General features: G+C 42.7%; 1 protein-coding gene across 2 annotated transcripts in view; it reads left to right on the top strand.

The window, feature by feature from the left end:
- Positions 1–16,546, top strand: part of FAM13A (family with sequence similarity 13 member A) — a 501,662-nt gene that overhangs the window by 228,969 nt on the left and 256,147 nt on the right. For both annotated transcript variants that reach the window (XM_030190686.1, XM_030190687.1), the window contains one exon: positions 9,667–9,836. In XM_030190686.1, coding sequence (XP_030046546.1) covers positions 9,667–9,836 — 170 coding nt within the window. The remainder of the gene's footprint in view (positions 1–9,666; positions 9,837–16,546) is intronic.

The following is a 16,546-nucleotide window of genomic DNA, read 5'->3' as shown; positions in this document are numbered from 1 at the left end:
CTTTTGAGGATTTTTGAGCGTCAACCGGTTTGGGTGCAATGGTCTCCTCAACTCTGCCACGAGAGATTTTTTCAGGCAGCTGTATCGATGGGGTTTCCTTGAGCCCCGCACCTGCATTGGTTCCACCACAACCCGGAAGTTCAATCAGTGCAGGTCGGGTTGGTGAAGGCTCTGTGACTATTGTGGAATCCGGACTGCCCGTGGAGGACCCCCCAGAACTGGAATCCCCTTCCCCCTGAAAGTCATCAATTGAGTGGGGAAGAGCTTGAAGAATAGAGTCATCCAAAAGGGAGTACCCCTTTGTCCTCGGGGGAAGGAACTTCTTTGGAAGTGCTGGCTGTGCTTGCAAGGCCGAATGTAGTCATTTTGGACTGTCTCTGGAACACTATCCATAATTCTTCTTTGGCAAGAGTGGTGGGAAGCTTTTCTTCTGAATTTATTAATGTTAATGGTTCACTTTCTGGCCAGCTTCAAGTGGTAAATCAACAAGGTTCTCAAATATCTGTCCTGGATTCCAGGATCTCGGAGCTATAAGAAGTGTGTAATGTACTGGTCAAGGATAAGATTTTTATGGCTAGAAAGATGGAATTTTTGGAAAATCAGACCAGGAGGAATACCTTGAGGTTTTTGAATTTTCCAAAGTCCCCTTTAATTCCAGCTATTGATATGGTGAATAAATATTTGAGAGAGATTTTGTTAATGCTGTCTGAATCATTGCCACCAATTGTGAAAGCTCAATACTTGACTTTATCAAAACCTAGGAATGAAGAAGAGACTATACAAGGGACATCTCTTTTTAAACTTAACTGAGTTCCTGGAATCATCATTAGAAGTAATCACCCTGCTTGTAACATTTGCTTTGGAACCGGATAGAAATGTGGTCCAGACATTGTTTTTCCGGCATGTGGATCAATTGTTCTTAGGTTCTAAGATTAGAATATTTCCTGATCTTTTGACGTTTACCCAGAAATGTCGCCAGGAATTTCTGGCGCTTTGCCCTAGGGTGCAGGATCTAGGGATGTCTTTTTGTTACGTTTTCCTTGTATGTGCTATATTTCCTATAAGGCTAAGTCTTATTTATTTATTTATTAGGATTTATTTACCACCTTTTTGAAGGAATTCACTCAAGGTGGTGTACAGTAAGAATAAATCAAACATGAGCAATAGGCAGTTACAGCAGTAAAGATATTCAAATAACAATACAAGGTATGGCATAGTATACTACTTACAATGTCAACACAATATGTAATAGAACATTTTAATTAACAGGGTAGGATATAAGCAAAGATGTAGATAGGTGAAAGAGTAAGCGGCATTAGAAAATAAGGTGACTAATTTAAAGAAAGTTGCACATGAGGTCAGAGAGATGATTAACATATAGATAGGTAAGAGAGTAAGAGGAGTTAGAAAATAAGGTGTCTAATTTAAAGAAAGGTGCACACGAGGTCAGAGAAATGGTTATTATCTCAGCTAGAGTAGGAGTGGATAAATTTGTCCTGTTTATGTTATGTCCTGTTATGTCTTTAATGAACCTAAGCATTTGTTAGATTTTGTGGTACCTAAAGAAGGGAGGAAGGTAGAGGTATATTGTTTTGTTGAATACAGTATACTGTTGAGGTTGGCTGAGAAATTTCCCCAATTAGGCTGTTCATTCTGTAAGAGAGGGGGAGAGTTTCTCTTTCTTTAAATTTTTTTCTTGGATAATTTTTTCCTTACAATGTGGACTATATTATGGATTTTTTTAATTGCCTGTATTATTGTATTTTCTGCATAGGTTTTATATTTCTGGATTTCTTTGAATTGCATTGAATTGATGTAATTGCATAATTGGAAGTTATATGGATACGTACATATTTAATTTTGGAGGCCAGAGACAATCATTCTGTTGACAAAATAAATTTACAGTTGAAACAACCTTCTATTTTGTTCCATTTCTTGGATGGAACAAGCTTCTGCACTAACTGGAACATAATTTTCTCTAGATAAAATACATCAACAATTGTAGCACTCGCGCTATATTTCTGTAGAGCTCTCAACTGTGGCACTATAGGGGTAGTCAGCTCCAGAGCTGGGCTTGGCAGCTAACTTCCCAACTGAAAACAGACAGCAGAGGGAGTTTAAATCTAGACAGCTCCTGGGTGGTAGAACAGACAGAATGCCTGATTTATAATGGCTCCTACCTTGGAATGGTTACAAGGGAGACAGTGCAAACCTTGCAGTATGCATTAAACTTCATGCAATCACAAGCATTTATCCTCCTTCATAACCCCAGTTTCAGTTGTCATGAGACTCTTGGCCATTAGATCATTAGCCCCCAGAAGGCTGATCCTATCACCCTAAATTACAGATACCATAAGACACTTCTGGCATTAGAACCATTAAAATGTTCTCACTGTACTATAGCTAAACTCAATAATTCTTTCTCTTACAAGGTTCCAGAAAAATGTGCATTTTCAGTGACAACATTGCCTGCTTCTTTCCCACAAGATAGACATATAAAAGGAATTTCCTCACAGCTTTAATGAGTTTCCAACAGTCTCACCAGATATCTCATTACAATCATAAGACAGGTGTAAAAAGGAAAAAATAAAATCAAACCATGTGCCTCCGCTGAATAAAGAATGTTCTGTTGCAGGTGATTTGTAAACAGTGTTAACTCCAAACCTAAGACTATTCCAGCCTCCAAACCTAAGACTATTCCAGCCCAAGAGATATTTACCAGAGGTTAAGCATGTACCGGAAGAGGCGCTGCCATCAATAGTAAATGCATAGTTTTTGCTGCTGACTAGAATTAACACTCACACGTATGTACCAGAAGATGGATTTATATCCTGTATTTTGGCTTTTCCAGAGCTAAGGCAGCTCTGGGACATAGATATCAATGTGGGCTACCGTTAAGACATGTTATTTTACCACAGGTCTCATTTTATATAGTGAAACCTACTTACTAATAACTGGGGTTAACAGTAAAATACAAGTCTTTTAATAGTAGCCCACATTGATAACTTGCTCCCTTTGTTGGTTATTTTTGTGCTAAAGAAAGATTAAGACTTGATAGAATAAAGGTAGAACAAACAAAAGTAGAGGCTGGCCAACAGACACTCTAACATATGAGATGGTGCTTAAAAGATGCTTTATTTGCTGCTTGGACAAACGGACCCGACACAGTTCGTGTTTCAGCGCAATCAAACGCCTACCTCAGGGGTCACAATAGTGTTCTAAAAGACATATATCATACAAGTCATACATCATACAAGTCATACATCAACAATATGTATACATAAACAAGTACATACTTCATGCAATAATCATTAAAAAAAGAATTAGCATAAAAACTAAATATAGGATGCATAACCAGAATTAAAAGTAATAATAAAAGTGGACATACACAATAAAAAGGTAAAATGAAATACAATGGACTGAACCATTAGTGGACCTACAAACTTGTGTAAACAAATATTCATATACCATCTATACTTTGAAAACAGGTCAAACCTTAATCATTACCATAGTGAAAAAGCAGTGACACTCAGAGCATAGAACAGACTGCAGAACAAGTAAATATCTACCCAGGTGAAAGTGCAACAAAGCCAAATTTAAAGGTGTTTATAAATATGAAAAACAGGTGGAATAATGAAATAAAATAAGGAAAAACTAAGAAAAAGGTACTGCTTAAAGAAAGGAGTGAAGGAGTTGCAGGGTGCCATTTGTAAAGAATGACAGTGAAAGAAAATCTATTGAAAAACCATAACTGAAACTAATATGAAACTAATAAGTTAGAGGTACTGCAAAAGAAAAAAGTACGCAAAAGAGCCAATACAAGGCAACACATAGGACTACAGAGAAGGAAAAACCGGGAACACTTACCAAAACACTTGAGAGACTGTATCAAAAAAAGTAACTATGCATATTACAATGGGCTACACATGCACAAACGAAATGTTCTGCTTTGAGAAGTACAATTAAAACAGAGGAGAAAAACCAGATGAGACAAAACCTATTTGTATATTTAAAACATAGATGGACCCAAGATGCATAGGAAAAGATGCCATGGAAAAATGTAACAACGCTAAACATAAGTCAATAAAATCTACAAGGAAAATGTGTGACTACAAAACCTGTGCCCAATCGCTTGTACTTAAACAAACATCATGAGAGACACACTGCTATATACCCACACATTACATTTTATAAGGGAAACTTATATATTAGTTTTAGTACTGTGATAACCAAACTGGTTGCGTGCTCATAAATAGTTTTGAAAAAAAAATCACAAGCAGAAAAAAATGGACCAACAGCACTTACCAGAAAAAATGCTGGACTAATAGCTCTACTTGAAGGCGTCCATCCAGTATAGTACAAAAACCCTTACCAGAAAAAACGGTGGACTAATTGCTCTGCTCAAAGTAGTACATTCAATATACAGCAAAAGAAACCACCAATGAAGCAGTGTGTTAAAATAAATGTCTGAATGATATGAATGGGCATCTCATAAATATTGAAAAATGTTCCACCACCGTGAGTTAAAAAAGAAAACATTGACGGATACTAAACAGTAAAAAAAAAACCTAAACCCACTCCTGGGTGCGTCAAAAATAAAATACCAGTACAGTGTAAAAAATTGACCACAGGAAAACCAGACCTACAATCCGATAAGAAAAAAAGTAATTTATAGCGGACTTGCAGTTTATTGTTTCGTCATTGCACCATAAGAGATCAAATCCCCTGCAGATAACTAGAATAGCTACCCTTAAAGGACAGACTAGCTTGGAGTGATACTGATCAGAACTTCCAAAATTGCTCTGGGGTAAATTTTTTAAAGAATTTAAATACCTAATTCTACAAGAATAAACTCCTAAATTGGCCCTTTTGAAAACAGACAAGGGCTGAGATCCTAAATTTAGGAGGCTAAAAAGTGGTCTTGACCAGGGATGGGAATAAGGTGGGAAATAGTTTTGTTGGCGAACACTAATGTTCGCTGCTATCAGGCCTAATTTAAGTGCCTAACCACAGTCTCAGAAGTACTTGGTCTGAATCTTTCTAGCTGGCACCCAATCATCCCTCCACTTCTGCTCTCAACAGCCAAACAATAAAGAGCCCCCTGCCATCGCCCTCTCTCCCTTCCCTGAAACAATTTGCTGGACTTTGTGCTTACCTCAAACTTTGCCCAGGTACCTGTACAACTTCTACTTCTTTCTGTCTGATACCCTGCTCAAGCACTCAGTCATCCCCATTCTCCACTTAGCACCCCACTAACTTCCCAGTGAACCTCTTCCACCACCACTGCTCCTCTAGGCTATGTGCTTGTTCAAATTTCTTCCTACATGGATCTCTCTCTCTTCACCCATCTCCTATCCCCCAGAACCCTCCACCCCAATCTAGGTGGCAGGCAGAGATATGCTTATATCTTCCCTGCTCCAGGTGAAAAATCTGAATCCTTCTGTTCTTTTGTAATTTTATTTTATTTTCCTTTATAATTACTTACCTATTTCTTTGGCAACACACGGACAAATCATCATGTTGAATAACATTTCTTGGATCTGAAAGAAGGCCCATGGTTGTAACAGATAATTTAAAAAATAGTTAAATAGGTGAAAGAACACAGTATAGGAGCTTGGGAAGACTGGAGAATCATACATTATATATTCAGAAGTTTGAATCTGGTTTGCATCTTGGAATTCAATGCAGTAACAGGCCAGCATGCCAGAAACAATTTTAAATATTTTCAGATATCTACTGTGATGATGAAAGGTTCTGTGTATATGTGATGCACATCATTCTAACAGCTGCTGTAGTAGCTTGTCTAATCCAAACACAGGAAAAGAACCAAATATTGTCATTTTTTCCTCCCATGGAGCATTAGAATAGCTGCTATGTGTTGTTTGGAAAGCCCTGAGAATTCATACATCTGGAATCTGGTTTTGGAAGACAGAAAGGGTGAGATTCTATGGCCTTTGATAGAAAAGTCTACAGGGTGAGGCCAAAAAAGTAACCGCCCTAGAGGGTTTTTTTTTTTTTTTTTGCTGTTTTCTCAGCAACTGCTTTGAATTTCAATGAGAGATTTTACATATATACTTAGTCATCATACTTATGTCTTTCTATTAAACAACATATAATTATCTAAAGCTATATTGATGTTAGTGACATTTTAGCATTACTAGTTGGTGATGTTTGCGTGAAATGTTCAAGGTAAAACATGGTAAAATAACGTCTTTCAATTTCGCAGTCACTGTGAATGCTCAAAGTGTCCTCCTTCGATATCCATGTAAGTGTGTGGTGAGACATCAGTCAAACAAATATGTATTCTTTGATCTGGCTCAATTAACAGCATTTCTTACCTCAAGGCAAAATAGGGGTTCTTAGAACATCTTTGCCCTTTAATTGAAATTGTAACACTGTATAATGCTGGCAGTTATCATTTGTTGCTCTATCTTTGATAATTTTTGTTATAGTACATATTCCATTTCTTATCATTTTGTTCCAAAAATGTGGACTTGAGCAAGAAATTTCAGTATTTTTCCTGATTTGTATTGTCCTTAAATGTGTTGAAATGTATTGCTTTTCAAACAAGCGTTTGCTTGATATATTAAAAATAAAAAAAATAATTAAAAAGAAGTGTCCTCCAGCTTTAATTGAAAGAGGGAGGGGCTCAGTATGACTGAAAGAATTGAAGAGAGAAGGAGAGAGATGTGTGTGAGGTCAATTGGTCCCTGTGGCAGGCTGTCCCAGATCATCTGTAGCACTTCCTTGAGTTTAGCGATTGTTTGTGGCTTTGGTTGGAGCTTGTGATAGGCCTCCAACATTGCTTCCCAGACAAAAGTCTACATCACTGTGACATCATTAATAGTAAGCTGGTACCCTGGGGGGGGGGGGGGTTCTTCAAACAATGGTACAGTGCAAATATTTTTGAATGTGCAAAAATCGCTTGGTGGTCACGCTAAAATAGTTTGTAACTTCACTGTGTTTAAAGATAATCTCATTCCACTCACTACATAAAGGTAGATAGTAACAACAAATAAATCTGCAAAATATAACTTTGAAATTTCAAGCGGTTGCTGAGAACAGCAAAAAATTGTAGGGGGTTACTTTTTTTGCCAAACATAAGAATAGCCATAATGGGTCAGACCAATGGTCCATCTAACCCAGTATCCTCCTTCAAACAGTGGCCAATCCAGGTCACAAGTACCTGGAGGAAACCCAGATTAGAAACAACATTCCATGTCCCTGTTGGGGGGGGGGGGGGCAGTATGCAGGTCCCTGGAGGGGAAGGTATGTGTTTGTCAGCAGAGGCATAACGAAGGCGTGGATGTCCTTCTTTCAAACATTTTGGACGTCCTCAACTGCCCCCCCCCCCCACAGGGACGGCCAAATTTCAAGGGAGTGGAGTGGAGGAGTGGCCTAGTGGTTAGAGCACTGGTCTTGCAATCCAGAGGTGGCCAGTTCAAATCCCACTGCTGCCACTTGTGATCCAAAATCCAAATAAATAAAGGGGATGTCAGAGGCATAGCAAAGGCATGGACGTCCTTCTCACAGAAACATTCACATTTTGGACGTCCTTAACTGCCATTGCAGGGACGGAGGCATAGCGAAGGATGTCCTCAACTGCCGTAGCAGGGATGGAGGCATAGCAAAGGACGTCCTTCACCCATACTCTTAAAAAAAAAAAAAAAAGACAAAAGTTTTTAAAGTTGATTTTTTTCAGGGTGGGAGGTGGTTAGTGACCACTGGGGGAGTCAGGGGAGGTCATCCCAGATTCCCTCTGGTGGTCATCTGGTCATTTAAGGCACATTTTTGTGGCTTGGTCATAAAAAAAAAAAGGACCAAGTAAAGTCGGCCAAGTGTTCATCAGGGACGCCCTTCTTTTTTCCATTATTGCTTGAGGATGCCCATCTGTTAGGCACATCCCAGTCCCACCTTTGATACGCCTCTGACATGCCCCCAGGAACATTGTTCGTCCCCACAACGGGAAGCAGTTGGGGACGCCCAAAATTGGCTTTCAATTATGCTGATTTGGGCGACCCTGAGAGAAGGACGCCCATCTCCCGATTTGTGTCGAAAATGGGCGCCCTTCTCTTTCGAAAATAAGCCTGATAGGTACCTAGATATAGGCCCAAAATAGCTGCCTGCTTGCCCTTCCAATCTAGGCAACCTGTTATAAAATTACTAACCATGTGACGTAGATTTAAAAAAAATATAAGTATAATAGCAGAATATGATTATTACTTCAATTTGGTTTAATTGGACATCCTGGCAATGAAAAAGCATCTGGGTTTTAGAACATTTTCTAGTTGGGAAAAAATTGTACCCTTTTTAAAGCTTGCTGGAAACTTCAATTTATCACTGTTTGAAGTGTTTTATGGATTCAGTTCATTCACTGTAAGATATTTCAGTACTATTAGTTGACATACAGGAAGAGCCAAATCAGTAGTAGTTTGTACTAAGTCTTGTACCTCAAGACATCCAGTCTCAGAATTCTATGAATTAAGGAGTTTTCAGATTAATTATATATAGGTCTTGACAAGATATGGGAGGAGGAGTTAAACTATGGAAGGTTGTAAAGTTCTTGGGAGCCTTGAACATTTTTCACATTCTTCTGTCTAAAAAATACAATTCTTGTGTCTTTTTAGACGGGGGATGAAGATTTTAACAAGGCACCGTATGCAAATATACACGTGTTCTTAGTCTTATTCAATAAAGATTTTTCCATCTGAACAGACTAGGCAAAAGTCCTTTATGAATTCAAAGCACCAAGTTCATACATAGTATTTGTGTGTGTGTGTGTGTGTATGTAGCTCTTGGTGGGGGGGGGGGGGGGGGGGGAGGAGTATAGTTTGACCACTCTATGGTGTAGGATGGAATATTCGAAGAAACAGCAGATGGTAATATACATCTCTGAAAAAAAAAAGGCATCCATAGGTATTCTAGAGTGCAATCCTAGTGTTCCACTGATTAACTTCTTGTGCCCTTGAGCAACTCGATGTACCATTGCTTCATTTAGGTCCTTATTTATTAAGGTGTGCTAATACACATGAATGCACTATAATTCAGTTAAGCACATTACAAATCGGTCTATTAAGAATAATGGCACTGCATTAACACGCATTAAATCTCTTTAATACAAATTATTAAATGAGAATATTAGATTGGAGGCCCTCTGGGGAAAATGTAATGATCTTCTGTACTTGAATGTAGCTCACTTTCAGCTACCAATGAAAAGGTGCAAGCTAAATCCAAATAAGTGGAGCTAAATCCAAAGGAGTGGAGGAGTGGCCTAGTGGTTAGGGTGGTGGACTTTTGTCCTGGGGAACTGAGGAACTGAGTTCGATTCCCGGCACAGGCAGCTCCTTGTGGGGTACAAATGTAACAAAAAAAAAATAAAGAAAATAAATATGATATTACTGTGTGCCACATTATGCCATTTGTTTCTTTGAATGAAGTTACTTGCCCTCGTACAAATGTAATCGCAACCCATTTTGTCACTAAGCAGGTCACCTCAGACAGCCGGGATTTTAGTCATTTGGATCCCATGGCTATGCTTTTGCTCCCTGCGTGTCATTCCACTGTTTTGCAACTAGCATTCCTCTGTGTTCCACATGCAGCTAAAAATTTCTTTCTGAAATAAATTAGCAGCAGAAGCTATGATGCCTCCTCTTTCCTCTTTGCTAGGTCCCTATTTCGAAATGTGAAGCACCTCTCCAGCCATTTTCTGTGCCACAGCCAGGACCATCTACTGGAACTCCTCTGGTGAGGCTCGGATTTGCAGACAGAATCGCACGCTTAGAGGATATGGACTTAGCAGATGATATCTTCATTAACAGCCCTGAGTCTCTTTCCAGGTTAGTGTTTCTTCCATTTTTCCAAGACTGCTGTTTCAGAACATGCAAAGTGGTCAAGGCAGACACAGGTGAAGACATAGAAGGGGCATAATCGAACGTGAACGCCCATCTCCATGGGCGTCTATCTCCGAGGACAGGTACGTGAAGGGGCGGGACAGACCGTATTTTTGAAAAAAAATGGGCGTCCATCTTTTTTTTCGATAATATGGTTTGTGCCGGGCAAATGCATCGGATTTGGGTGGATTTGAGCTGGGCGGTTTCATTTTTCAGCGATAATGGAAACAGAAGGCGTCCAGCTCAAAAATGAACAAATCCAAGGCATTTGGGTGTGGGAGGGGCCAGGGACTAAAGGAAAGCAAATTAGCAGGTAAGGCCTAATTTCTCCTTTGAGTAGATTGTGTCACTTGCTTCCAGCAGTGGATTTTGTATGGGTGGTGGAAGACATGGTGTTAACTGGCTTGGATTATTGTAACATTGACTATTAGGGTTGTATTTACTCCTTGCAAATTGTGCAGAATTTGGCGGTGCACCTCGTTTTTGGTCTGTTGAAATTTGATCATATTTCATCATACTTAAAGTGGTAGAGGTGGCTACCGGTTGCATTTAGGGTGAAATTTAAATTATTGATGCTAGTTCACCATGTTTTGTTTTCATGACACTGCTATGTATTTAAAGAATGTTATTCAGCGATATGTTCCACAGAGACAGTTGCTGTCAATGAATGCTAGAAATTTAGTTGTGCCCCCCCCTTGAATCACTTTCGACTGGATGTGACTAGAAAAGGATCCTTTTTGATTGCTGGGCCTTTCGAATGGAATCATTTGCTAGCTAGACTGAAACATGAGACTCATTTGTTGGCATTTGATGTATATGACTTTTCATGCTATTCCTGGTCAAGTATAAGGTTGTGCCTCAGATGTTTTTGTTGACTGCTTATGAGCTATGAAGTAGGTTAAGTTCTGACTGGTGTTGTTATGTTTTTGCTTTGTATGTTTTATGTATTTTTAGATGTGTATGTTGTACCTTGCCCTGAATAAGGATGGGTTATAAATAATAAATCTAAATCTAACCCTATCCTGGTACATTATGGGACATGAAGCACTAATTTAACTTGGTAGTATCTAGGACTTCAAATAACACACTGAATTGGCATGCAAGTTCAACCACCAGATTGGCCAAAAAAGTTTCCCTCCTGGAGCTGGGTAATTTGGCAGCTTCAGCAGTGAGTCAAGAACCAAAGAAGTTGTGCAAGTCATTTTCACCCTCCATTGCCTTTGGTACAAACCAGAGGTGCCAAGGGACAATATGTCTGAGGTATACATTTACAAAGCTTTACATGTGAGAAAAGTTTCACAAATGGAAGCAGCAAAATAAAAAAATGTAACTTTCTTTGGTGTTTATGAAAGGATATAGATAGAGAGATGGCTGTATTAGGCCAGTGTTCCAAAGAATTTGCCCAGGAAACTTAATAGCTGGGTAAATTCCATGAGCTGAAAACTTCCTTTCATTTAGTATGTGTACAGGTCAAGGATGTTGAAGAAAACAGGAGTCAAAGTGAACCTATCTAGTCCATTATATAAGCTGAAGCCAGAAGGTGGAGCTTCCCAGGGTTTTAGTACACCCAAAGCAATAGCAAACGCTATTTTATAAACAATAGCAAAATATTATTAGAAATAAGGTACTGCCTATGCGCGGTCCATCTGTAAAAAGTCAAAAGCTATTCAAGTTGGATAGGCAGTGCCTTAAAAGGTGGAGGATAAAATTATTATTATTATTATTATTATTTTAAACTTATTTGACAGCTTTTTAATTTATTTGAAAGTTTCCCATATTTAGATATTAATATCATGAAATAAAAAATTGAATATCACTAAAACAGCTTCAAAGACTAATGTAGCTGGTAACAAAAGCAGTTATAAACTCTGTATTTTGCGCTCATTTTTCTACACTGTTCTATACAGTACAGACGGCCAAATTTCAGTGAGGATATCCTGTTTCCTGATGGGTTCATCTTAACTCTTGTTGTAATCTGCCTTGGGAAGCCTGGTGTTATAAAGATGATGAAATATATTGAAATTAAATGGAAGTAAAATTAAACTACCTTTCATTGGGGCACATGAAATCATATTTTCATTTGTTTTATAGACGTTTACCTTTTAGATACACAAATGGATTATTCTGTTTTGAATATGTTTCAAGAGCAAGTGGTTTAATAAGTCAAAATAAAAATAATAAATTTTGCTTCACGCAGATTTCTTTTGTTTAAACACAACTAAATGGGCTATAAGCCCCTAACGTAGTCTATTGGTTTTCTTATATTTTATTCTTGTGATGACTTATACTGTGCCAAAACTGAAAACTCTTATCTCTGGTTGATAATAAAAGGAGCTCATTGTGAACACTATCCACCCTAAAAGGTTGTTTTGTGGCTGTACATGACGAATTGTGATATTGAATAAATACGTGTATGTTTGTGTCCCTAGTCGTGCATCCAAAGTTTATATAATCCTTTCAAGAAAGCCAGTTAATCATTTAACTTATTAGTGGAACATAACCATAGAGGAATGGTATAGTTTCATTTTCAATATGGTAATACTAGGGCCCATCTAAGGATCGGGTTATTTTGAGTTAGTCTTCACTGGACCACCACTACTACTACTGCTACTAGTACTTATCATTTCTATAGCGCTACTAGACATATGCAGCGCTGTACACTGGACATGAAGAGATTGTAAGCTCTGTTGAGCTGGGACTATCTAATTAGGACAGACAAACAGGACAAATAAAGGCTATGGGAATTACTAAGGTGGGAATGATAAATTCCATATCATCAAGCTGATCAATCCATAGACTGGTGGGTTGTGTCCATCTACCAGCAGGTGGAGATAGAGAGCAAACTTTTGCCTCCCTATATGTGGTCATGTGCTGCCGGAAACTCCTCTGTATGTTCTCTATCTCAGCAGGTGGTGGTCACACACAGCAGCAGCTCTGGCTAGGCCTCCAAGCCTAATCCTTAGGTTTTGTTGAGGCCTGGGGTTGAGGGCTCTTTTGAGCAAGTGCAAACCTGGTGGTGCCAGGTCCCTCCTTTTCTCCCCCCTCCCGCTGGCTCCGTTTAAAAAAAAAAAAAAAAAATATTTTTAAACGTCTTTAAAGGCGTTTAATTCGACGTTTCTTTAAACGTTCATTGCAGCTACTCACTGGGACACCAGTTCGTTACAGCTCGGAGCGGCAAGCAGGTAATTTTACCTTTTTATAGCGGGCAGGGGGTTCCCCGATTCTTCTCCTCGTGGCAATGGCGTCGGAGGGCGAGGGCGCAAAGGGTCGCTCCCCGGATCGCTGGAGCGCTTCTAGAGGGGATGCGGGGGTTTTACAACCTGATTCGCCCTTGATGGGTGATAGTTTAGTGACCGATGAATGTCCCGGTCATTCCTCCGGCGTGGCGGTTTTTTCCCGCCATAAACGCCCATCCCCCGCTCCTCGCCTCCGCCATCTTGGCCGGCCACGCGGCTCGGACGGCTTCTTCGGGGCCGCCCTTGAGGTTGGAGACATTAATGCCATGAACGCCCTTAATTTGGGCGACGGCACAAAGCGGCTAAAGTTAAGCGCCGTTCTTCCCGCGCGGCTCCTTCACGGAGTTTCGCGCCGGACGCCATTTTGGATGCGCAGCATGTCTCTCCCCCGCTATTGCGAGCGCCGGTTGAGAGTGCGTCTAGGGCTGTTGCCCAGGCTGCGGAAGTGCACAGTCTGGGGGGTTTCTCCCCCGAGTTTGTTTTGCTGCTGCATCAGGCTTTCCTCATGCAAAACGCTGCCCCTGCTCCCTCTTCTGATAAAGAGGTTGAGGTTCCCAGAGGTAATCGCCCTCGGGTTGATTTCCAGGCCTTGGAGGACTTTTGTCTCCTCCGATGTAGATGAGGGCAGCGTGTCTGAGGTCTCCCAACGATCCTTTGCGGATTCCTTGGAAGAGATAGATCCCCGCTCGGATGGAACGGATGACCCCTCTGCAGCGCGGCTTTTTAGCCCAGAGGATTTGCCCAACCTGTTGTTACAGGCCATGGACACTTTGAAGATTTCATCTCCGGAGGACGTCTCTCCCTCAGCCCCTGTTGGCTCTGCCATTATGCTGGGGACGAAGCGCCCGCCTAGAACCTTCCACGTGCATGATGCCATGCACACCTTAATTGCAGCTCAATGGGATGTCCCGGAAACGAGCCTTAAAGTGGCTAGGGCTATGTCCCGCCTCTATCCTTTGGCTGTGAGTGAACGTGAGGCCTATCTGTGGCCTACCGTGGATCCTTTAATCACTGCGGTGACTAAGAAAACGGCGTTGCCGGTGGAAGGTGGCACGGCCCTAAAGGACGCCCAAGACAGAAGATTGGAGGCGGCCTTAAGGTCGTCCTTGGAGGCAGCTGCTTTAAGTTTGCAGGCCTCAGTTTGCGGCTCCTATGTGGCCAGGGCGTGCCGGACTATGGTGCAGCGGGCTTCCCCCTCGGATCATTCCTTGAGGGCTGATTGGCCGGCCCTGGAATCGGGCTTAGCCTATTTGGCAGACTTGCTGTATGATGTCTGGAGAGCCTCAGCTAAAGGCATGGCTCAGACAGTCTCTGCGCGGCGGTGGCTTTGGCTGAAACATTGGTCTGCTGACCACGCCTCTAAATCCCGCCTGGCTAGATTGCCTTTTAAAGGCAAGCTGCTCTTTGGGGTCGAGCTGGACAAAATCGTGACCGATCTCGGCACGTCTAAGGGCAAGAAATTACCAGAGGTCAGGGCTCGGGTTAGTACTCGTCCCGATACCTCCATACCGCCCGGGCAAGTCGGGTTCCTCTGCCCCCTCTTCCTTCAAGAGGAATTTCTCCCCCAAGCAGCATTCCTTTCGCAGAGACCGCCGTCCCGGAGGTGCTCCCTCCGGTCCTCCCCCAGGGTCTCGTACCCAATGACGGGGCCTTGGTCCACGCCCCAGTGCAGATTGGAGGACGGCTGTCCTCGTTTCTGGGCGAGTGGACCACTATAACTTCAGACGCGTGGGTGCTGGAAGTCATCAGAGACGGCTACAAGCTAGAGTTCTGCCAACCCTTAAGAGACGGGTTTGTACTCTCTCCCTGCAAGTCTCCGGTCAAGCTGTGGTAGTGCAGCAGACCTTGGACAACCTGATCCGCCTGGGTGCGGTCGTTCCGGTGCCAAAAAATCAGATTGGCAAGGGACGTTACTCCATTTACTTTGTGGTTCCAAAGAAAGGAGGTTCTGTCCGGCCTATCCTCGACCTCAAAGGGGTCAATCGGGCCTGGAAAGTGAGGCACTTTCGCATGGAGACTCTCCGCTCTGTTATAGCGGCAGTGAAGGCAGGAGAGTTCTTGGCTTCCTTGGACATCAAGGAAGCGTACCTGCATATTCCCATCTGGCCTCCTCTCCAACGCTTTCTGCGTTTTACAGTCCTGAGACGACACTTCCAGTTCAGAGCCCTCCCTTTCGGGTTGGCTACTGCTCCGCGGACCTTTTCCAAAGTAATGGGGGTCATAGCGGCCTTCCTGCTAAAGGAAGGAGTACAAGTCCATCCTTATCTGGACGACTGGTTGATCCGAGCCCCCTCTTATGCAGAGTGCGGCAAAGCTATGGACCGGGTAGTTGCTCTTTTGAGCTCCCTGGGATGGATCATCAACTGGAAGAAGAGCCAGCTGCGCCCGACTCAGTCCCTGGTGTATCTGGGAGTTCGATTCGACACCCAAGTGGGCAGAGTGTTCCTGCCAGACAATCGGATTGTCAAGCTTCAGGCTCAGGTGGACTAGTTCCTAGTAGCCTCTCCTATTCGGGCTTGGGACTACGTGCAGCTGTTGGGCTCTATGACGGCCACGATGGAAGTAGTGCCCTGGGCCAGGGCTCATATGAGACCACTACAGCTATCTCTGCTGCTGCGCTGGACTCCGATGTCGGAGGATTATGCTGTGCGCCTTCCCGTGGACCCAGCAGTGCGCAAGGCGCTGAGCTGGTGGACGCAGACAGACAAGTTGTCTGCAGGATTGCCTCTGGTGACCCCGGAGTGGATTGTCGTCACGACAGACGCCTCTTTGATGGGCTGGGGAGCCCACTGCTTGGGAAGGACAGCGCAGGGGCTCTAGTCTCCTGCAGAGGCAAGTGGTCTATCAACCTCCTGGAACTCAGAGCCATTCGCTTGGTGTTATTGGAGTTCATCCCGGTACTCGTGTTGAAGCCTGTACGGGTCCTGTCGGACAATGCCACGGCTGTGGCCTATATCAACCGCCAGGGAGGTACCAGAGCGCCCCTCTAGCCAAGGAGGCTATGAGTCTTTGCCAGTGGGCGGAAGCAAACCTGGAGCAGCTTTCAGCGGCCCACATTGCCGGAGTCATGAATGTCAAGGCGGACTTTCTCAGTCGCCATACCTTGGAGCCCGGAGAGTGGCAACTATCTGCTCAGGCGTTCTTGGACATCACGAAGCGCTGGGGCCAGCCGAGCCTAGATCTGATGGCGTCATCGGCCAATGGCCAAGTGCCGCGCTTTTTCAGCAGAGGACGGGACCCTTGATCCCTGGGAGTAGATGCTCTTCTCCAACAGTGGCCGACACAAGAGCTCCTCTATGTGTTCCCGCCCTGGCCCATGTTGGGCAGGGTGCTAGACCGGGTGGCAAAGCATCCCGGCAGGGTAATCCTGGTGGGTCCGGATTGGCCCAGACGTCCCTGGTATGCGGACTTGTTCAGGCT

The sequence above is a fragment of the Microcaecilia unicolor genome, chromosome 2 (genome assembly GCF_901765095.1).
Source record: "Microcaecilia unicolor chromosome 2, aMicUni1.1, whole genome shotgun sequence".
Classification (NCBI taxonomy): domain Eukaryota; kingdom Metazoa; phylum Chordata; class Amphibia; order Gymnophiona; family Siphonopidae; genus Microcaecilia; species Microcaecilia unicolor.
This window is presented reverse-complemented; position numbering and strand designations above follow the sequence as displayed.